This window comes from Patella vulgata, chromosome 5 (genome assembly GCF_932274485.2).
Source record: "Patella vulgata chromosome 5, xgPatVulg1.2, whole genome shotgun sequence".
Taxonomy (NCBI): Eukaryota; Metazoa; Mollusca; class Gastropoda; family Patellidae; genus Patella; species Patella vulgata.
Genome location: NC_065883.2, coordinates 64,541,656 through 64,565,839, shown reverse-complemented (window position 1 = coordinate 64,565,839; position 24,184 = coordinate 64,541,656). Strand labels below are relative to the sequence as shown.

At 34.1% G+C, this 24,184-nt stretch overlaps 1 protein-coding gene across 1 annotated transcript; it reads right to left on the bottom strand.

Annotated features, from left to right (window-relative positions):
* Positions 1–507: 507 nt before the first annotated feature.
* On the bottom strand, positions 508–24,184 carry LOC126820596 (DNA annealing helicase and endonuclease ZRANB3). The gene is made up of 19 exons (XM_050548641.2): positions 24,016–24,184; positions 22,917–22,935; positions 22,461–22,639; positions 21,157–21,391; positions 20,379–20,497; positions 18,866–19,010; positions 18,467–18,634; positions 17,566–17,733; positions 15,809–15,880; positions 14,887–15,066; positions 13,956–14,111; positions 11,275–12,717; positions 10,563–10,693; positions 9,807–9,927; positions 7,501–7,626; positions 3,985–4,128; positions 2,638–2,741; positions 1,494–1,602; positions 508–810 (listed from the first exon to the last, which is right to left on the bottom strand). The coding sequence occupies exons 1-19, from the start codon at positions 24,117–24,119 to the stop codon at positions 619–621; spliced, it is 3,915 nt and encodes a 1,304-aa protein (XP_050404598.1). The 5' UTR covers positions 24,120–24,184; the 3' UTR covers positions 508–618.

Genomic DNA, 24,184 nt, shown 5'->3' with positions numbered 1-24,184 from the left:
CCTCTGTCCTGCACTACTGACAAGGCAAAACCAGGCTGGAAAATCCTGAGGAAATTTCTCAGCCAACAAAGAAGTAAAGGAGCTTAACCTCTAACTCAATTTTATTCATGATATTCAAAATTAATATTGGTCCATTTCTATCAATATTGATGTTGTTATCTTACTGTAAGAAAAGGGTCATTTCGGGATTAACATATAGTTCAATTTCATTTCAATAATTTGCTAGCGCATAGGAATCTAGTGCATAGGGATCTTTGGCAGTCGAAGGAAACTGGTGTTGGATAGGTGAATTGAAATCAAACTAACAACATAGCTTGTACTATTTAATATCATCAACCATATAAACATTTCATTCATACTATACATGTATATTATCTTAAACATATTCATGTTTATCAACATATACATTAAGCACTCCCTAATGAAAAGAGGTTAGACAACCTACGCGTGCAACCATTGACCTCATTCGAGCAGGCAACCATAATCATATAGCTGCCAATAAGTGCACAGGGAATCCAGTATTTTTGTAGTAAGATTGGATATTTCTACTTTATATACCAAAATTGCCATACTTTTGTGGGAAAGTATCTTTAATTCTTTTTTCTCCGGTATATCTATTTATGATTTTTGAAAGAAAGCGGAGATATCTCCAGAACTAGCTGCTCCTGCTAATCGTCTAACTTGAGCTCGTTTAGTAGCTTGTTTAGCTGTAACTGTATGATGACAGATGACACATAATGTTCTCATATTATCAATATCACACATACCACCTCCTTCCCATACAGGTTTTATATGATCTACATGCCAAAACTGGAAAATAAAAATGTCACAAAATCGTACAATAATTTTCTTGCGTGTAGGTTTTTTTTTAGCACCTGAGAATACCCATGGAGTTTGGTAGGCGACCCTACTGATACGTACAAACTTGGGACAAAATCTACCTCACTGACCTAATGATCTAAAGTGAACACATTAGACCACTTGGCCACCCAATGTCTCCATGTTACATCAAAGTGTGAAATTGACAATCATACATGTATTAATGATAAACTGATAGGCCTTTACCGCTTTCCCCAAAAGATTTATTGCTCAGAAAATTTGGTGTCAAATGGAGAGAGAGAAATAGAGTTAGCAGTATGAGGAAACCAAAGGACCCAGACAAAACCCATGAGATCTGACCCTATTCCTTCTCACGTACAAGCAGGGAAGCGAAACTCCACCATTTGACTCAATGATAGGCCTTAAAGTCTAAAGCGAACATGTTACACCACACGGCCACCATATTACATCAAAATGTAAAATTGATAATTATACAAATTATACGTGTATTAATGATAAACTGATGGCCACTTCATTGTTTTATCAATCAGCTTTTTCAAACATCAAGCGGCTGAAACCGACTATAATTAGCCGATTAAGATCCCCGGTGTTACCTCTTTCCTCAAATTTACTGTAAAGTAAATGGGGACAAAAATGAAAGTAGAACTGATTACCTGTCCTTCCACTGGTTTTCTTGTCATTTGTTCTTTTATCTTAGACTTGAGTTTACAAAATTTACTTTCACTGATTAATTTGATTCTTTGTTTAACATCAGTAGTTTCTCTGTCAAATATTTTATAAAGAATAAAATAAATTACATGTACATCTTTTATAGATAAAGACAAGGGCATATGAAAATAACAACCTGATTAAAAAACAGATCTATATTTCGTTTCGTTTTTTTAAACTTTCGATGTCCTACACTACATGAAGATCTGACCAGTTGTATTAGGAGGTCACATCAGGGGTCGTACCAGTGGCTTTTGACCCTATGACGTCAGATATTGATTAATCAATCTGCTTTGACTTTTCTAGTGGTTTACCCACAGTTCCGTTCATCGCACGCCCAGAACTCACCGTAACAGGTGGTTTCATTGACTAATCCCTCACGCCATCCAGAATGTAGGTTCTATAACAACTTTTCCAGATTGAGAAAATAAAAGTTAATCCCATAATGAATTAATAGAATAAATACAGCATATGATTTGGTTCTTACTTATTAGTTGCTGAACAATCACAAGATGTTAAATCTTTAATGCCTGAAGGTAAAGGGCCATAACTCATAATTGTTACCAAATTTTGAAAGTTGTCAAACAGCATGTTTAATAATTACATTTTGAAACCTCTATCTAATTATTGATGGATCATAGTATATTTCGGTCACAAAGGTTATTAGTTCTAACCCTAACCAGTTAGCTACTATTAGCACTAGGTAGTGTCTATTTAACATTGGTTTTCATGACTAATATAGTATTTTTACAAATATGGTTAATTTTTTAGACAGACTAATAAATAATGGAACAAGTTTTCATGAATAATATAGTATTTTTGAGAATACGGTTAAAATTTTAGATAGACTGATGAATAAAGGGATAGGTTTTCCTGAACAAAATCATATATTTACGTATACAGTTAAACTTTTAGACAAACTGATAAATAAAGGGACAAGTTTTCATGAATAATATAGTATTTTTATCAATATGGTTCAATTTTTAGATAAACTGATGAATAAAGGGAAGGGTCTAAATGAATAATATAGTATATGTATTTATAGACTGATGAATAAAACAGTATGTTTACCAATATCGTTAAACTAACCTGATTTGTATATAAAATGAATGGGCATCAAACTGACAAACTTGACATATTCCATGTTCTATCTGATATATCTTATCACGACAATATCCACTATCAGTTTTAGTCTAAATACAAAAACATATATCATATTGGGAGGTTTATTACATTCTACAAGTTGAGAGCTTGACGACATTTTACAACAACGACATTTTACAACAACTCGAGAGGTTGACAATATTTTACAAGAGGTTGATGACATTTCTTACAAGTTGAGAGGTTGATGATATTTTACAAGTTGAGAAGCTGACAATATTTTACAACAAATTGGGAGGTTAATGATATTTTACACCAAGTTTAGGAGGTTGATGATAATTCACAACTTAAAGATACATTATGTTAGATTTATATAAAGAACTAGCCATTCTTGCTATAATAGTTCGAAAGTAAATGATGTAAAATGAATAATTTGAAAATTTCATTCAAATTACTCTATTACAAGCGAAGATATTAGCCTTTGAAGGTTTGACAGACGTGAGCAATAATTTCAACCACCGTAATGGTTGATCGAAGCTAAGTCTCGGTCCGCCATATTTGATTAAAACAAAGTATCGCTGAACCATTCTAATCTATTTAATATCGGAGAAATCTGATGCCATCGAGAGTTGATTAAGGCCTGGATCAGTTAATTAATGTCTAATTAATACTTTAGAAAACATTTCAGGCCTAAAGAAAGACCTGCAATAGGCAGATTTAGGTCTTGCATAATGCATGTTTAAGAGATTGACGATATTTTACAAATTGTCAATTCAAGGCATCATAGGCTTCACACCAGTACCATCAGATTATTTTCCTGATAAAGGCAAAATAAATTTTTCTAAATACCTGAATTAAACTTAATTCTTGATTTCATACTAATAATCATATATTATTATTTTACCGCATAAAAGATTGCTTGCCAGGCAATACAAAAAATTGTTGAAAATCAAAAGGACTCTTCCTTTCTATGGGACTGACAACCAGTATAAATTTAAGAAAGACAGATTAATAATTGCAGCCTATAAAGTGCTAACAAAGATTTCGTGTAACAAAGGGCATTAACTCTGGAAGTCAGTGATGATCGATGGAAATCAATAGGCCTCTTTATTTCAATGTGATAGACAATTTAAAAGATATAGGAATTGTTGTAGATTGTGTAAAAATAAATCAGGATGAACGACAAGAGTGACGTCAATATAAGGCAATAACTATAGATGTTATCGAAAATCAATGACATTAATAGTCTTCTTCATTTGAGGACGGTTGGACAAGGGTAATGTCATTATAGGGCGGCCACATTAAACAGTGGGTGTATAGAAACTCTTATCTTACCCAATGAGAATCAGCACAAGGTAAAGAACAGAATCTGTTCTGCCAAGCGTTGTTTGTTGATGTAATAGTATTATCAGTTAAGAGAGAATTAGAATATGGCTGTTCACAGTTTAAACATAGAGGTACACCATCTTTATTCACAACCTAAAAATGAAATATAACCAAAATAGATTAAATTCCTTTAAAAAAGGTCACTGTTAACCTAGTTGCCCTGAAATTCTTTGACCTAAAGAGATGAAAAATACAAATTCAAATGCCACAAGTATAGTTAAAAACAAGATATTTATTGTATAACACACAAAACCTTTCGACCATAGACAAAATTCATCCCAAAAAGATATTTATCAAAAAAGAGTGGAAAAAAAAATCGAGCTCGATATAATTTAGGATTCCCACACATCTTGATTAGAAATTAATAATAATATATTAATGTGCTTGTTGCAATTAGAAGCAGTATTTGTTTTTCAAAGAAAAAATGATGTTATTATTATCCATTAATTATCATTATGTTCTTCACACATTTTACAAATAATTCATTATCACCATGTTAACACCTGTTACAAATAGTACATTATACTATTAGGCCAAACCAATTTAATTTTCAGTTCTTCAAGGTCTTGATATATAAATAGCCACTTGAATCATGTGAAACATGTTTTGTTTAAAATTTCAAAACTTAAAAATTTGGAACTAAAAGCTTTTGAACAGCACAACCACATACTTTTAGTTTTTAAAGTCTTTTTCCAAAAGCAATAAGAAAGAAAATATCTACAGGTGTTACCGAAGAACAGAAAATGAATTTAGTGTGGCCTTAATTACTTTTTCATTATAAACAACAAACATAATCTCATTTACACACAACATAATATCATTAGAATATATCATATATTAATATATTGTTATCTTGACTTATTAAACTGGAAGTGAAATGAAATGAAATGGGGTTTAACGTCCTACTGTTTTGCTCCGAGCTGGGCTAATGAAGACGGGCATACGCCATACAGTGTGCTATGAGGGAAATTTTGCCCGGACAGCGGCACTACGGCCTACTCTTATATCGAATTCCAACTGTCAAGGGATCATTTACGTGCACGCCAATGTGTACATGGGACCTCGGTTTTTTGTCTCATCCGAATGACTAGACAGCTGTCCTTGTCAGGCCCTCCGTCCTGCATCACTGACATGGGGAAACCACGCCGGAAAATCTGGATGAACTTTCTCGGCCAATGCAGGGATCGAACACCCAACCTCCAGGCTAGCGAGCCAGCGTCTTACCCATTTAGCCATGTGATCCCCCTTGTCATCATATCTTTCCTCCAAAAACAATCTACTATTCACAGTTGTGTAAGGAACAAAAATTACACTGGACACAAATTCTATAGAATACAATTAATGCTTATTACTGACTTTATGAACCAATGACATAATTTAAATGTATGTGTGAAAAAAGCTTTATTTAACAACAATACCTTAGTTAATGATGGCCAATTAGTGACGTGCCATTACCTTGAAGGAGACCAAACTTAATTAACATAAAATTATTACGGAAATTATCATGTCCATTGTGCTTCAAGGTAATAAGTGGCATGTCTCTGACGGGTTATCATTACTAAGTATTGTTTATATATGTTTCATAATATATAGATAGAACTCAATGACCATTGAATACCGCTTGGGTTATTCAATGGTTCAAGAGAGTGTATCCCTGCAGAAGGGATATACACTCGAGTGAACCATTGAATAACCTGAGCGGTATTCAATGGTCATTGAGTTCTGTTTTTATTCTATAACTATATGAAAATCTCAAAATACACTGTACTACTCAGATTATCAAAAACAAAATCATCAATAACGTTAAAATTCATCATAGGTTCCCCCTTTTTTTCTTTCTTTATTTAAAAAAAATTGTGGTTGCTAGTGTTAACATCATTACAGTTTGACGTAATTCTGAAAGTGACGTCATTCTGGACAAAAGTAGTATGTGTACAAGCCATTGAATACAACCATAGGTTATTCAATGGCTGTATTCAATGATATTTACTTATATTTGCATGTAGTTATAGAATAAATTATTACTGCTTGATAAAGACTAGAGAGAGAGAGAAATGGGGTTTAACGTCCACTCGACACAAACTTGGTCATTTCGGGACTAACATGTGATTCAATTTTATTTCTATAATTCGCTTGCGCATAGGGGTCTTTAGCAGTGGGAGGAAACCAGAGGACCCAGAAAAACCCACGAGGTTGGACAGGCGACACTACTCCTTGTCACGTACAACCAGGGATTCGAAACCACGCCAGTTGACTCAATGACAGACCTTCGATACAGCACACACATGCTAACCATTCGGCCATCCAACCCCCTTGATAAAGACTAGAGAAGCTTACTAAAACCACAGCTCCATAATAAATTGTAATTGATTTCAATAGAATTGTGACCTGTGCATTAATAGATTTGTTTATCTCTGTCAAGAATAGTTGTAACGTAATTAATTTCCTGATAAACAAGCAATTAATCAATTTCCAAATGAACAACCAATCAACCAATTACCGGTTAAACAACCAGTTAATCAATTTCCTGATAAACAACCAATTAATCAATTTCCGGTGAAACAACCAGTTTGTAATTCCTCTGAACCCAGTGATGAATACCACTGTTTGTTATCATGTCAATATTTTTACCAATGATAGAAAATCGTATTTAGATAAGTATATTTCCATCACAGACCAAATACCATAAAAAAGTACCATCCAATGAATTTGACAACAGCCAATGAAATTATCCAAACTTATAAATCAAATTAAAGGGAGAGGCTACCCAAAAATTTTGTTCTGAAATTTTAAAGCTATTGAATTGAAAATGATACAAGTAGTTAGGAATTGTAAAAAAAGTTGTTGCCAGGGTAACCCATTTTTTGGGGAAAAAGTATGAAAAACATTGGTACACCCTATCTCTGTAACTAATTAAGATATCTTCATCAAATCTGTAGGATATATAAACAAATATCTACCCCTGAATCAGACAGAAAGCAATTTGAATTATTTCAAAAGTTATAAAATATTTCTCAAAAGACAAATATTGTGGTGAGGCAAATGATTTAAACACCATTTTCCAAGAAACTATGAAAATTATAGAGAAAAACTCTCTGTCTGATTTTAGTCCGAAAATGAGACATTTATCTTTATTAGTGCCAGAGATATGGTGTACCAATGTTTTTCATACTTTTTCCCCAAAAATGTGTTACCCTTGCAACATTTTTTTTTTCTTTTTTTAATATTAGTTTTCCCTTGTATATTACAATTCCTAACTACTTGTATCATTTTCAATTCAATAGCTTTAAAATTTCAGAACACATTTTTCAGGGAGCCTCACCCCTTAAGTTAAATTTTAAATAGTGTCTTCAGTGAAATATATATATATTATTTTTATATTCTTACATTATGTATTATCATGTACTTCGCTGTAACTTTGTAAGAGGTCATAATGTTAAATAAACAAACATCAATAAATAATACCTGAGCTATTCCATAATCATCTGATAATATCTGACCATCTGTAATTATAGGACTATGTTTAGCTATCTGACGTACAGTACCATTTATAGATGAAGCTAATTTTGCCGCTGCTGAACTTATATCTTCCTGAAATAGAGATCATTCATATCATTTATAAATAACTCAGTCTATTTCTATTCTGTATAGTAGTGCTGGCACGATATATTGTTGAATTGATGTATTGCGATTCACCTTCTCACAATAAACTTATTGAATCGCGACACGCTAAATCGATTTATCATGATTCTTTTTTTACGTTTTTTTTTTTGTCGCTTCAATATTGAATCGCGAGACGCTAAATCGATATTTCATGATTCTTTTTTATGTTTTTTTTGCCACTTCAATAAGTAACGCGTCACTCTTAAAGGGACAATAACACTCTTGCTGGCTTGAAAGCTCCAGAAAATAAATAATATCTCTATCTAAGTACTAGATGTTTAAGTGTCCTACCTGTTGTGTAAATTATCCATTACATCCTATTTTACTTGTCCAGAGGGTTCGAAAATATTTTTAAATCGAAGTTTCATTTGAAAAGGTTTACGTTAGACGTTTCAAACCATTATGTTGAATTTTTCAAAATTTTTAAATAAGGTGTGTCAAGATGAAATTAATTTGTATCATCAATTAATTGAAAAATTCTAAAATAGTACAATTTGTTGACCAGAATAAAAATTGGGACATATTATTCAGTTACAACAAAAGTGGTATTGAGCCTTTAATTATCCACGTCACACATTAACCATAAACACTATTAATTTATGGTTTGTTTTGGTCCTTAATTTGATCCACATCAACATCGGCAGGACTAAAGATATCAATTATTCAATCATCCTGTTGTTTTTTTGGTAAATATTGACCGGGTTATAAATCGTGATATGAATCGTATCGTAGTACCTACGTCATGATATGTATCATATCATGACTACAGTGGCAATACCCAGAACTATTGTATAGGAACACACCAATTTTATTGACAGTTATCTTAGACCACACCAATTTGATTACCTGTTCTTCAGGGTCTATATAAATAAATAGCCACTTGAATTATGCATTTTGGTTTTTATATAAGTCTTTAACCAGAAAAAATAAAATTTTTATAGGTGTTCCCGAAGAACAGAAAATCAAATTGGTGTGACCTACATAGGAAATAAACCAATCTGATTAAAATACAGATCTATATTTCGTTTCTTTTTTTTATACTTTCGATGGCCTTCACTACATGAAGATCTGACAAGTTGTACTCGAAGGTCGTGCCAGGGGTCGCACGAGCGGCTTTTGATCCTATGACGTCAGACATTGATTAATCAATCAGTGTTGACATTTCTAGTGGTTTACCCACGGTTCCGTGCATGGCACACCAAGAAGTCGCCGTAACAAACCGTTTCATTGGCTAATATAACAACTCTTCCAGATCCTGGTGTAGTAAAGACAAGTAAAACGAAATTTTGAACTATAAAAAACGAAACGACATAGGATCTGTGTTTTATTCAGATAGGCAATAAACATATATATATTATTTATATTTTGTAGCGATATGAATTGAACATGTATAGATATATATTATTCATATTTTGTAGAGATATGAAATGATCATGTATAGATATATGTTATTTATATTCTGTATAAATATGAATTGAACATGTATAGATATATGTTACTTGGTAATATTAACTAATATGTATATTGTCTACTTTTAAACATGATTTGTGGTGATACTAAGCTGGGGTCTATTACGTGCAGTACTTAATACGCCCAAAATTTCTTTTGTATTTATAATACTCAGTATTTACTTTGCGAAGTTAGGTTTCATGGCTATCTCAGTGCATTATCTACACGGCCAATGGGACGGGGCTACAATTAGGCCAAGGCCTGAGAGATGTGCAGTACTGACGTTTGAGGCACACAGTTTATTGGAGAAAAATACTTATTACTGCAAATTAAAATAAATTCAGGAGTTTCAAAACAAGCTTTGTGCTTTTCATTTTTTTCCCAACACCCCAACGGTTCTTTCACATGCACGCCAATGTGTACACAAGACCTTGGTATTTCGTCCTATCCGAATGACTATAATTGTCCCTTGCCAGGTCCTCTGTTCTGCCCGACTGACAAGGGGGAACCATGCCAGAAAATCCTGAGAACTTTCGCGACCAACACCGGGAGAAACCCAAGACCTCCTAGTTAGCAAGCAAACTTCTTACTCATTGAGTCACTGCAGTTCCCTCAACATTTTAAAGAGAATGTCCTATTTAGAAAGCTTCAATTTGTACCTTTGTTTTATGTCGTTGAGTTGAAGATGTTTGTTTACTACTAATCTGTTGATAAGCTGCTACAGGATTAGTAAACAATAAACCTCGATTTATTAATAATCTCTTCTTAGTATCTGTTAATCTGTACAAAATAACATCTAAATCAAACACAAGTCCAATATTTCACAATTCACAGATATATTTCCCCACTTGGAAAATATTTTAAAACCTAGAGTTGCCAGCCAACAAATACTCAACCAGCAGGTTTCTGAAGGGAGGAAAGGTAATTACACAATGATGTGAGTCAAAGGAAATGAAATGGGGTTTAACTTCCTACTGTTCTGCTCCGACTGGGCTAATGAAAATGGGCATACGCCATACAGTGTGCTATGAGGGAAATTTTGCCCAGGCAGCGGCACTATGGCCTACTCTTATATATCGAATTCCAACTGCCAAGGGATCTTTTACGTGCACACCAATGTATACACAGGCCCTCGATTTTCAGTTTCATCTGATTGACTAGACAGCTGACCTTGTCAGGCCCTCCGTCCTGTACCACTGACAAGGGGAAACCACATTGGAAAATCCTTATGAAATTTCTCGACCAATGCAGGGGTCGAAGACGCAACCTCCAGGCTAGCAAGTTGGCATCTTACCCACTTAGCCCCCATTTACGGTTTCAAAGCAAGGCTCCAGTAATATGTTCGAAACAGACGAAGCCCACTTCAATACCCCTTTCTAAAATTTGTTCCACATGGGATATTAAACAACACTTACAAGTTCCATTCTCTAACAAATTTTTGTACTAATCTGAGATGTGTTTGATATTGTAGAAGTTGTGGTAGATTATCAATATTACCAACTTCTATATCCAGTGGTAGAAAATTTATATTTAACGGCTCTTCTTCCTGAAAAACAATTCCAGTAATATCAGAATATTTTGGGAAGCTAATGAATTCCACCGATTGAACAAGGTTCATTATGTCCCCTAACATATCCACCGCCACTTAAGAAGTCATCCTTGCTAGCTATGAACTCTGTCCCCAACTATCGCAAATGAACAATCCTGCCAAGTCCTGTATTGCTTTTATAAAATTTGATACAGTGCATAACTCCATTGAATTTGACAGGGTTCCTTTCCGGTCTCAAATGATCAATCGAATAAAGTTTTGAAAAATTCCAAGGAGATCAATAGGGTTCTGCTGATACCGTGTCTGGCCATGATCTTAATATAACTTTTATAGTCCCGACAATACCATGGGCAGGCCTGGATATAGCGTTTTTAGTTGAACCTGACAAAATGGTAGGCACTAATGAACCAGTACTTGACATTTTTAACTTTGTATTAAATATATCACTAAAAAACCAAAATCAGTGCCAGACAAAATGACACTTCTGCATGACACTGTCACGAAAAGGCGCCTTATTTCCAGGCTTGAAAATGGGTAATATCAGGCAAATAGGTCAAGATGGATGATAATGATCTTACCTCATCAAATATATAAACTCTTCCTGTATATTTACTACAACAATACGTAAAATATTTATATATCTTCTCTGGTCTATTGGTATTATTACTTGTTGACTGTGGTATATTGGTATCTTTACTTGCTGACTCTGGTGTAATGGTAACATTACTGGCTGACTCTGGTGTATTGGTAACATTACGTGCTGACTCTGGTAAATTGCTATTATGACTTGCTGACTCGGATATATTGGTATTATTACTTGCTGACTCGGATATATTGGTATTATTACTTGCTGACTCTGGTATATCGGTATCATTACTTGCTGACTCCGGTATATCTGTATTATTACTTTGTATTAAACTTCTACCTCTACTTTTATCACTGCCAACAACAACAGCTTCATTACTTTTTTTCCTAGATGATTTAAACAACGGTTTTCTAGAACTGGATGCAGGTGATTTATGTTCTGATAAAATGGAGGACGAATGGGGGTTATTTGGTGTGACAGGTGTTGTAGTTTTTAATAAAGCTGTAGAGGTTTTAGAAACAGGCGTTTTATCGACGTATTTACTGGAAGGACTTGATTCTATTTCGTTAACCTCAAATTTGTTTTTGCACATTGTTTTGTCATTTTCCGAAGTTTTCTCAATTTCAAAATATTTTTGTCTTTTAGGTCCTAAAATAGTGGGTAATTCATTTTCGATGTCATCTGAGAAACTCAACTCATCATTTCCAACATTTTCTATAACACTGTTTTCTTGATCATCATCAATTAAATACTCCTGAACATAGTCAGGACGTTGATCAAATATTTCATCACAATTTTTATTTTCGATATCACAATCATGTTTATTGTCTTTATTATTATCACAGTTACTACCGCCATCAGTATCACTGTCCATATTATCGGCCATTATAGATCTTTTGGCATTTTTTGTTAGAGATTTAGGCCCTTTGGAACTACTTTTTGGCTTTGGCGACTCACACATTTCACAATATGGCAGTTCTTTATGATTGTGATATGTGCATAAAGAACAACTCCAATGACCAGCACCATTAATCTGATTCAGTTCATCATTTGTTTCAATATCGTTAACATCATTTTTATCATGTGGCGATGTTCTTGTCGGACATGACAGTCTGACATCACTACAATCGTCACTACTTGGCCAGTTTACACATGATTTCGGACTAGAGTTTGGACTAGAATTTTCATTTTCTCTTCCCAATAAATCAAACAGTTTTGTTCTCCTTCTAACAGGTTTAGTTTTCAAGAAATCTTCACTGTCGCTATCACTGTTTAAAACCATGATGTCATCTGTATCAAGGATCCTCGATTTCTTTGAACTACTTTTATTTGTCTCTTCTGGTGATCTTTTTCTTTTGTGACTTTTCTCCATTTTGCCTTGCTTACCTTTCGTTGGTGGTGTGAAGAAATCTAAGATGGATTTCTGATCATTAGACTGTAATAAACAATGAAAATCATTAAGAGATAGTCTCCTTATGGCAGTGATTCTCAGCCAGTGTGCCGTGGAACACAGGTGTCCCGCAACATCTTACTAAGTGTGTCGCGAAATTTTGAACAGCACACCAAGAAAGTTTCTCACTAAAGCTATTTGACTGATGAAATTTGAAACACTGCAATAAAGTAAGTTCATGGCTGTGTTTTTCTTTATTTAGTTTGAGTCATTCTATATGTCTATGACTGTCTCTGTCTACGGTTGTATGCTGTCTAAGATTTGCCATGTTTTTATTTTGCAAAATTCAAATATTTTTCTTATATATTTAGCCAGGTGTGCCACTGTTTTTCCTTGTGTTCCAAGGTGTGACGTTAACATAAAAAGGTTGAGAACCACTGCCTTATGGTATAGGTGTGGATTTTGAAATGGGTCAAGAACAAAATGAAATGTTTAGTTCTATTCATGTTTACATCTTCTTCCTCCTAAGGTGATACCACAAGTATATTAACATAATGGTCATTTTTATTGGCTATAGTTACAATGTATGTGCGCAGTGCTAGAGAAATAGAATTTTATTGCAACAGTATCCACTCTTTTTTCAATTCCATCTTATCTTTTACATGAACTACTAATGTAGCAAGATTGGTATAATTTTTGCTCTTTAAAATAGTAGCATTGTATTAATAATATCTTTGGATAATTATTAATTCACACATTGTATAGACGTCATATTGTTTCATATGGCCTTAAATCAAAATGAGTGAATGGTTGACGTATAAAAAAGAGTTGTAATTTGTTAAACATATCTGGTTCCGTGGGAATCAGAATATTATGTTTAACATATAATGATAAGATAAACGTCTTAACGGCATAGTAGTAAGAATAAAATACACAACGTGAAAAGAAAGCCAAAGAAGTGGAAATACTAGACGATTACAAGGCTACTAAGATATGTAGTAAGAAAAGTTGCATGGGTCATACACCAGATGAGGTGACCAATTTTACAATATGTCCGCTTTCCATGTCTGACAAACGACCCATGGTATTACACTAATTTGTATTTTAAGACCTTGGTTACTCAGTCCATCCGGAAAACTAGATACCCCTGACAAGAAGGCATTACCTAAGACAAGAGAATCAAAAGATTCTTCTTGGCCAATTCTGAGATTCACACCTGTGAGATTCTGGACTGAAATCTGGTGTTGAGAGACATAATCGTTTCAGAAAAAGATTAAGTTTACCCGTTGTGATTGAAAGTAAGAAGAGACGTCTATATCACTATTATCATCTTGAGAATAAACATCTGCATTAGATAACAATTCTACTTGATATTTATCACCAGCTTCAGCTTCTAATTCCTGTTTTTTACCACTTAATGTCGTTGTTGTCACCACTGTCTAAAACATTCACAAACAAAATAATAAATGAAAAAAACGTGTAAAATGGACTAAGCGGGCGTAAACAACTGCTGTTCAATCTAAACTGTTCACGTATTTGACCTAACATAATTGTTTAGAAATTACAATACTTTTACAAAAATGAAATATAAATCACTTTACATATATTCATTATATTAATATGTGCTTTTAGGACCATTTTTGTCTATTTCAAGGTTTAAAAGATATAGAGCCATATTTCCTTTAACATTTAATTAAGAAAACAATGGTAGATAATCTGCCAGCTTGGATTCAATTGGATTTAAACTAGATCCATCAGGTTTCTCTGCTACCAATAAAAGATAGCAGCGTTTTGTTATAATGAGCAGCATAGATCAATGGCATTTAAAACAACGCATCTTTAGAAACACTAAACCAAATTGAACCATTTTTGGACTGATAATACTATTATAGATTCAACTTTCACCATATTGCCCGTCTTCATTAGCTCAGTCGGATCAGAACAGTAGGACGTTAAACCCTGTTTCATTTCATTTCAAAATGTTGTAGTTTGCAAGTGTTCCTATTGCTTAAAAAGGCGCAGCAAGACTTCAGTAGTAAATCCAAGTACATTTTAACATGGATTAGGTCGTTAGAAATTAGACACTGTCAAAGCAAATGATGAACAATAGCTTTCATATGTTATAAAAATATAGAGACTATTAATAAAACTGAATACAACAAGGAGTTACATCTTAGGGTTGTTTGTGTTTTGAATACTATTCTGATATGTTACCTTTTTACATACAGCTGACCACACCCACTCATCCATGGTTCCCTTAGCAACCAGATAATGTACAGGTACACAACTAGTTTGACCAATACGATGAGCTCTATCTTCACATTGTACCATAACACCAGGTGTCCAATACATCTCGGCAAACACAACCAACTTGGCTGCTGTAAAGGTTAGGCCCTAATATATAATAAATCTTTTTAAAAAAATATACAACACACTTTATAATTAGAAAAAAATAATAACCTACTGATTATAAAAGAGGGTTGCCAGACTGAGATTATTTGACCAAAACCAGCATTTAAATGATGTTTCTCAGTTTTTCAGGGTCTCATAATTGATAGGCTAATCTGAATTTTCAATAGGGTCCCTCATTGGGACTAGTTAATCATATCAAGCCAGTTGTGTGATCCTGAATTTCCTTATGGTTTCTCCTTAGGACTAGTCAAAGTTTTAAATGTGGGTGTATAAAAATGGCACAAACTGATCTCTGTGACGTCAGTTCATTTCGAAAGCAGACAAGGATCAATTGGAAGATGGATTTTGGCCTAAACAGTTATTTATTCAAAATACAGAATTTATTACTATTATATGGTAGCTTCTAGGGATAGAGAGAAATGGGGTTTAACGTCCACTCGACACAGACTATGTCATTTCGGGACTAACATATTGTTTAATTTTATTTGAATAATTCGCTTGCGCGTAGGGGTCTTTAGCAGTGGGAGGAAACAGGAGGACCCAGAAAAAACCCACGAAGCTGGACAGGCAACCATACTCCTTATCACGTACAACCGAGGATTCGAAACCACGCCAGTTGACTTAATGACAGGCCTTATGATACAGCATGCACGTGCTAACCATTCAGCCATCCAAACCCCCGCAAACTTCTAGGCCTATGATCCAGACACATATAAAAACTTACCACACCGGCTGCTAATATACTCAATATAGCTACTTTAGTATCTGGATCAGATTGAAACTGTTGTACATACATCTGTAATAATTATACAATAAATTAAAATCTGAAACAAGACTTTTTCTATCATTGATACTTCATAAAAAATCTTACTGAGATGCCCTTTTCTTTATAGCACACTGCAAGACGTATACCTGTCTTCATTAGTCAGGATGGTTAAAAAAACAAGAGCATCGCTAACGCAGCAATATACGTCCACATTCCTGTTTTGTTTAATATGGTCCAGTTTGCTTTGAGGGTCTGTGAAATAAAACTGGGTTGTAGGACTGTTATCAGTTTAACACTTCGTTCACATTAACAGAACACAATTTTTATTTTAAAACAATCGATGTCTTTATTCTAAAAGCATGACGTTTCGAATAGGTATGCAAAGTTTCAAATTGCGGTCTGTAGGCAAAACACAAGACACACTAACATTAGGCGTGGCTCTGTCCCAAGGGGTCGAGCATGCACCAAAAATAATAATAGAGGTCGGCCTTAGGATTAAGGAATAAGTATAAAAAGTAGCCTTAGGCTATAAGGAATAAGTATAAAAATGTTTTCAAGATGATCGATTAAGAAATGCAGTCTGCAAGTGACACACAGACATAAAAAAAGAAAATGGGCGTAGCTCTGCCCCTGGGGGTTGGGTATTCACCACAAATAATAGGGATGTTCCTTAGGATAGAAGGAATATGTATGCTAGGTTTCAAGGTGATACGATAAGAAATGCGATCTGTAGATGACAAACAAATAAATAAATATAAGGGATGGGCGTGGCTCTGCCCCTGGCGGTCGGGCATGCACCAAAAACAATAGGGATCATCGTTAGGGTATAAGCAATTCAAATGAAATTTTTTCAAGACGATTGATTAAGAATTGTGGCCTGTAGGTGACACACAGACATAAAAAGAAAAGAAAATGGGCGTGGCTCTGCCCCTTGGGGTCGGGCATGCACCCCAAACGATAGGGATGTTCCTTAGGGTACAAAGAATAAGTATGCATAGTTTCAAGATGATACGTTAAGTAATGTGGCCTGTAGACGACAAACAAACAAATACAAAAAATGGGCATGGCTCTGCCCCTGGGGGTCGGGCATGCACCAAAAACAATAGGGATCATCCTTAGGGTATAAGGAATAAGTATGTAAAGTTTGAAGATGATCACTTAAGAATTGTGGCCTGTAGGCGACACACAGACACACACACCCACACATACACACACACACACACACAGACAGGGGCGACGGCAATATACGTCCACATTATGAATGTGGACGTATAAAAAGTAGGATGTTAAACCTAATTTCATTGGCATCTTAAAAACTTTTACAGATAACAAGCTTTAAGCGATGATCTTGTCAGTGTATTTATTCACTGTTAGAGCGATGAGTGATGTCATATATTCTTCAATACATTTGAGAAGTAAGTAAAGATAAAGGGAAAGAGAAATGGACATTAACGCCCACTCAACACAAACAAGGTCATTTCGGGACTAACGCATAGTTTAATTTTTTAGGGGTCTTTAGCAGTGGATGGAAACAAGAGGACCTGGAGAAAACCCACAAGGTTAGACAGGCGTCCCTACTCCATGTCAGTTACAAGAGGGAAAAGGAAACCATGTCATGTGAATCAATGACAGACCTTATGATCTAAAGCGCACATGTTATACCATTCGGCCACCCAACCGCCTGAGAAGTAAGTAAATCAATGTTGGCTATTTACCTGTCTATCTGAAGGACAAACAGTACCGTCGATTCTAATAAACTTTATTTTCTTCTCATATAATGTCTGCTGTATACCATTCATCATAACATGATGATACGCAAAGACTAAAAACTTTAAATTATTGTTCTCAACTAACATACTAATATAATCTTTAACAGGTCCAACCTTAAATACAAGTTAATCAAATAATTAAAATATTTCAACCATAAATACAAGTTAAACATACATTATGCAAGAGCTAAATCTGCCTATTGCAGGTCTTTCTTTAGGCATGAATATTTTCTAAAGTATTAATTAGACATTAATTAACTTATCCAGACCATAATCAACTCTCGATGTCATCATTAGTCTGTGATAATTACTGGATTAGGATCTGATTTGCTGTTTAACTTTCATTCATGATTAAATCATGAAATGGATAATCAAGACTATGTTTTTTATCGTATCGACTTCAGTAATGATGATCGACGATAGGCTGAAAATTCAATTGCTAAATTCTCAATTCAGAGTGGATCAATTTAACTGAAATTTTTAGCAAATCCCCTTTACATTATCTAGTTTTTAACCATTATAGTGAGAACTGCCAGCTCTTTATCTTATCTCCCATAATATATCTTTAATTAAATAATTAAAATATTTCAACCTTAAATACATGTTGATCAAATAGTTAACACATTTCAAACTTAAATACAAGTTGATAAAAGAATTAAAATATTTCAAACTTAAATACAAGTTGATTAAATATTTAAACACTTCACGCAACAGACTAAACATCAATAATATATGGCATATATTTAATATAAAAACCACCATTTGATAAACCCTGACAACTGATGACAATATATAAGATTAATTAAAATGTGGGCCTATAAAAAGGTGCTATAAACCAAAAACTTACTTTTGCCTCTCCTGTAAGTTGAAGTAGTTTAGAGATGAGACCAAGAGCATTTAAATCGCCCTTGTTATCAGCTTCAGGTATTCCCTCTACATCAGGTATAGGTGGTGCTAGAGGTGAATTAGTCTGTTTTAATTTTGGTTTCAAGTCATTAAATGTTGAACGAATATCCTGTCAATATACAGAAATAAATTACAGATTACATTTGAAAACAGAGAAATCTTGTCTAGAATTTTGGAAAATTTTGACATCAAATCATTGCAACATTACATCAATGACGATATATTCTAAGAAATTACAATTGAAATGAGTACAGATTTTTTTTTTTTTTTTACAAATTTAGCAAATTAGTTAAAAGGGGTCACCAATCTCCATTAATCTAGATTTTCTTGTAAAGAATACCTTCTTTAGTTCTGAGTCTTTAAGTTCAAATAAAACTTTTTGTCTTTGTTTTGGAGGAAGTTGAGTTAATACTTCTTTCTTCTCTCGTCTTATCATAACCATTTTAACCAATTTATTTTGTAATTCTTCTAAATTACTGGCACCACTATAAAATATAAATCAACACATACAGTCTATAAACAATTGCTCATTTTACAACATCTTCAGGAATATCTACATAGATTACAGATTACTAACTAGAAATAAAAATTTGTCTATCGTCCCCTGAGAGGTAAAAGGTCGCAAGTGACAAAACAGGCAAATTTGATATTTTTTCACCGAAAGTTTATAAATTGACCCCTCCAGATTATAACAAACAATGGTGACAATTGCAATGATACAAACTACAATATGGGTAATTAATATTAGGTAGTAAGTGGAAAAGCAACTTCTTTCTGGCAAACTTCTTTCAGGCTTTCCCACAAGCTAAAAACATGATTTTTCGTCCAATCAGGGGCCATAATTCAGGAAGTTACGGTCCGATATGCGCGAATATCGAAAGGAATCAAGATCTTTGGGTTATAAAATTACATTTCAAGTTTCAACAAAATCGGATAAAAATTGTGACCTCTATAGGGTCCACAAGCCAAAAACGTGATTTTTCGTACAAACAGGGGCCATAATCCATGAAGTTTCGATCCGATACATGCCAATATCGAAAGCACCTGAGATCTTTTGGAGATATACACCTATATTTCAAGTTTCGTTAAAATCGGATAAGAATTGTGACCTGTAGAGTGTCCACAAACAAATTGTGGACGGACGGACAGGGGCGACGGCATAATACGTCCACATGAAAATGTGGGCGTATAATAAGGTCGTAAACAGCAATAGGTATGTACCTTTGTTTATAGGTAGAGAGTAGAAAAAGGTCGTAAGTGACTTTTCCGAGTTACCATACCTGATAACTGAAAACATTATATTGCATGTCTAACTATTCCCAATCATAACATACTGTACAAAATATTAGAAAAAACAATAAATAAACAATTTTACAGGACCATTTTCAAACCTTTAAACTCGATTTTCTCGAAAAGTGAAAAATGTCACTTATGACCTTTTCCCTCTCAGGGGACACTATTTTTTTGGTATTGGCCCATTGGTGTACAATGACAACAGAATGGTCAAGCTTTTTTTCTTTTGTAAAGCAATAAGCATTAAACTATCATCTTATATTTTACTCAATCCCAGAATCTGTCTAGGTTTTAAGCTTTTTATTAATAAAGGGAAATAACTGATTTTGACATGATGAACATAAGAAGGTTTCAGACCACTATTTCTTAATAATATGTGATAAGTACATATACATAAGGTTAATATTGTCTATATAACAGGCTGGACTAGGAATCTGTTGATATGTTGTGTTTTTTTAACAATGAGCTGAATAACTGGAGTTATGTTTTACTGAATATGGCATGATATAATGTGTAATTTAACAAGCCTGTCAGAATCTCCTGCTTGCTAGCTGACTTACTCAACTCTTCTTCGTTTCATTCGACCAATCCACTCCATCTTAGCATCACAATATCTTGCAGTAAAATCCCACCAGGATCCAAAACCTCTCGGACATATGGCATCCAGTTGTGAGTATAACTGTAAACAAGAAAATATTTCTAAATCAATATCTATCTTGTAATTATTAATTTGGGAGATAAATAAATCATTCAGTTCTCCAGAAATCAGGATAAAGTAAACAAAATTTCACCAAATCTCCCCATTGCCAACTGTGAAACATTTCACCTGGTATAGATCTGGAATTTGCCAAGTGAAAGCAGGGACAAAAATAATAACAGCTCTTACAGACTGTATTCTTATTACCAACTAAATCTGATCTAAAGTCTCATTCTTTCCTTATGTCTTCATTATCCCAATTGGAATAGAACAGTATGACGTTAAATCCTATTTCTTTTCTTTTATTTCTCATGAAATGAAATGTGGTTTAACATCCTACTTTTCACCGACTGGGCTAATGGAAACATACGCCATGCAGTGCGCTATGAAACACATTGTGCTCAAGACACTGGTGCAACGGCCTACTCGAATTCCAACTGTTATGGGTTCTGTTAAGTGCACGCCAATGTATATGGGACCTCGATTTTTCATCCCATCTGTAGGACTAGACAATGTTTCTTTTAAGACAAACAGCACTAATGCAAACAAGGGCAGAAATATTGATGATTTTGGAAGCAAAAATAAACATGCTAATGTAAAACAACCACTCTTTTCAGTTAAAATATGCTTAAAGACCTTACTTCAACTGGCTTAGATAAAGCAGGGGTTCCAGATAATAAAATTCTTCTCTCGGCGGCTTGTACTAGCGGTACCACTGCCTTGGCACTAGCTGTTTTATTATTTCTAATATAATGAGATTCATCACATATAACAGCTTGAAACTTCTGATTAGTTAAAGCTTCTTTAACAATACGACTAGTAGATTTACTTAATAAACCATAAGTTACTATAGTTATCTTACAACTAGATATACATCTGAAAAAGACAGGTAAAAACTGCATTAAATACATTGAATAATATACATCTCTTTTATTTACACCTAAACTTTACTTATACCAAACATGCATACAAGGAGAGGGACACCCAACACTCCTTTGACAAGGTGACTAAAGCTAGACAGGCTAATACATCTGCGTATATCCGAAACGTTATTCATTAAACAATCTTCACTTCTACCAAGTCTGTTGTGCTACTGTTGAGCGGGGATTCTTAAATTCTTTTTATACCAAACATGTTAATCAGCTTCTAAACAAGCTTGGTTAACATCAGGTAGCAAAACAGATGTTCTATATTAGGAAGGTTCCCTCATTAAACATTACTGTAGTAACTTTTCCATTTGATTAACATTACTTATCATTGACAAGTTTGTGTTTTACCTTTTACCATGTGCAATAGCTTATGATATCTTAGCCTGGAATATAAACACTCCATTTGCTACAAGTAGTGATGGTTGCCCTGCAGCAGTAGGGCATAGGATGGGTCATGTTCCGGAAGCAACGACTACAAGTTTCACAACATCTGGCTGTTGCTTGTTTACTTCACAATTCCCGAACTTATAGCTATGTTATCTACATACACGTGAGCAGTAGCGTCCAATCAGAGGTGTGACATCGCGACCTCTACAGAAACCTTGACATTGAATGAACCTTGAACTTTGCAACTCGATCATCCCAGGTAGACATTTTAGCTTGAATGCGCGAGACTTGGTATTCGCGAAGATCAAGGAATCTGATAGGCTCACAAGTTGGGCTTGTACCCAATCAAAATTAGTGCCGCAATATGCAAGGTCTTACGTGAAGGCCTTGGTAAGATGTATGTAGTTAAAGTGAGATCAAGCCTTCTATTGAAGATGAGGATGGGTGTGCCAACCTTTTCCATGGATTGAGAAACCCAGTTTAACGTCTTAATATATTGCGCAAACCAGACTAATGAAGATCGGGTATGCAGTATGCACCATGCAGTGTCATGCTAGTGAAATTTTGCCCAGACAGTGGTCCTACAGTCTACACATCCTTCACTGGGATTGAAAACATGACCTACTTACTTGGCATCATTACCCATTTGAATGAGATTAATATCATGTGGGTGAACATCAGGTAGCCATTTTTCTATCTCTTCAATCCAACAATATCTTAATGAAGATGGTACAATAATCAACAGCGGCCATTCTGATTTATAATAATATGCTATACTTATAGCTTGTATTGTTTTACCTAATCCCATCTGGAAAAAAAAGACAAAACCAAGAATTTGTAGAGTACATGTATTAAATTTAGTTCTCTTCTTCAAAATAAATATCATACACTTTTAATACCACTTTCTTTACTGCAATTAATTAAAGCTTTGAGAATTCTGTACCATCTAGTATCTGCATAACAAGCATCTATCATTATGTTGGACCAGATTGAGTACATGTATAGACTATATTAGAAAATTAGGCTACTTAATGGGAGGGGGGGGGGGGGGCAATGATTTTAAAAATAGAATCTTGTTAGCTTACCTCATCTGCTATCAATACCCTGAAAAAATGAAAATAAACTATTTCTTCAAAATAATCACATTCAGATAATGTTTAATCTATATAATATAAAAAAAAATTATGTTGTGTGGGATTGAACAAATATATATACTTATATTAAACGGTATCATGATTTATTCAAATTCACCCAAACCTACACAAATTTCAACTCATATAATTATAATAATTTAATTTATATCTATATTTGATAATATACTTTTCTTCATGCCAATTTGTAATTTTTGATTAAAAAACTTGCTTGGAAATGGCATTTTGAGGGGGGAATTAAAAATTACAATTTAGTATAAAGAACGGTAGGTCCCCTATATTATCAAATATTGATAAAAATTATTGTGATGCAAGTTAAACTAATGGAGGATTTGATGTCAACGTCCAAACTTGCTTGGAAATCGCATTTTGAAATTTTGAGGGGCATTTTGACACAAAAACGTTACGATTGTAAATTAAAATTTACAATATAGTTTAAAGAACGGTAGGGTCCCTATATCATCAAATATTGATATAAGTTATTGTCTTATGAAATAATGGTGGATTTTTGGGTTGATTTGGTTGGAATTCCGAAATGAACCAATTCACTGCTCAGAAAATCTAACAGTCAAAGAATATGACCTAAAAACGAACATATTCAAAGTATTTGGGCGCATGAAATCAAACTATAAATAATGGGTTGTCAGAACTATTTTAGTCTGGTATTAGTGGTATATAAATAAGATGTTGCTGGTCAAATTTGATTTCCACTTGGGTTAATTTTTTGTGTTAGTCAAGCAAATTTTCCGTAAAATCTAGCAAGGGAATTCAATTTTCTATTGACATTGGTAGGTCCATTGGTTAAATTTTGCCATGATGATTGACAAAAAATTTATTTTTTATTTTTTATTTTTGACGAAAGTCAAACCGTCTCAAGTTAATTCCTTAATTACTAACAATCGGTTAAATAGGTTAGCCTAGATGCCCGTTTTTTCTGTAACATTTAGATCGCCTCGTTCCGCTCGGCGTGTGTACAGGAAATGTCATTTTTTTTTCAATTATCCGATCCTGATCAAAATCAAATTAATGGTACCTTCCATTTTTATTGACAGCAAACTCTATGCCTTCTCTCTGAAATACCATTAGCTTTTCTGAGAGTTTGGGGGGCAACCTGGATAATACTGCAGATGTTTTCATGTTGACAACAAATTTTTTTTTCCCGCGTAGTTTATCATACTTTCATTTTATTTTTTTTCAACTTC

Excerpts from the sequence above, each read along its gene's own strand:
- LOC126820596 (XM_050548641.2), bottom strand. The coding sequence starts at position 24,119 with ATGAAAACATCTGCAGTATTATCCAGGTTGCCCCCCAAACTCTCAGAA. Across the intron at positions 10,694-11,274 it reads GAGTTTATATATTTGATGAG|GAAGAAGAGCCGTTAAATAT; the intron begins GTAAGATCATTA and ends ATTGTTTTTCAG. Across the intron at positions 9,928-10,562 it reads TTTGTTAGAGAATGGAACTT|ATTAACAGATACTAAGAAGA; the intron begins GTAAGTGTTGTT and ends TATTTTGTACAG.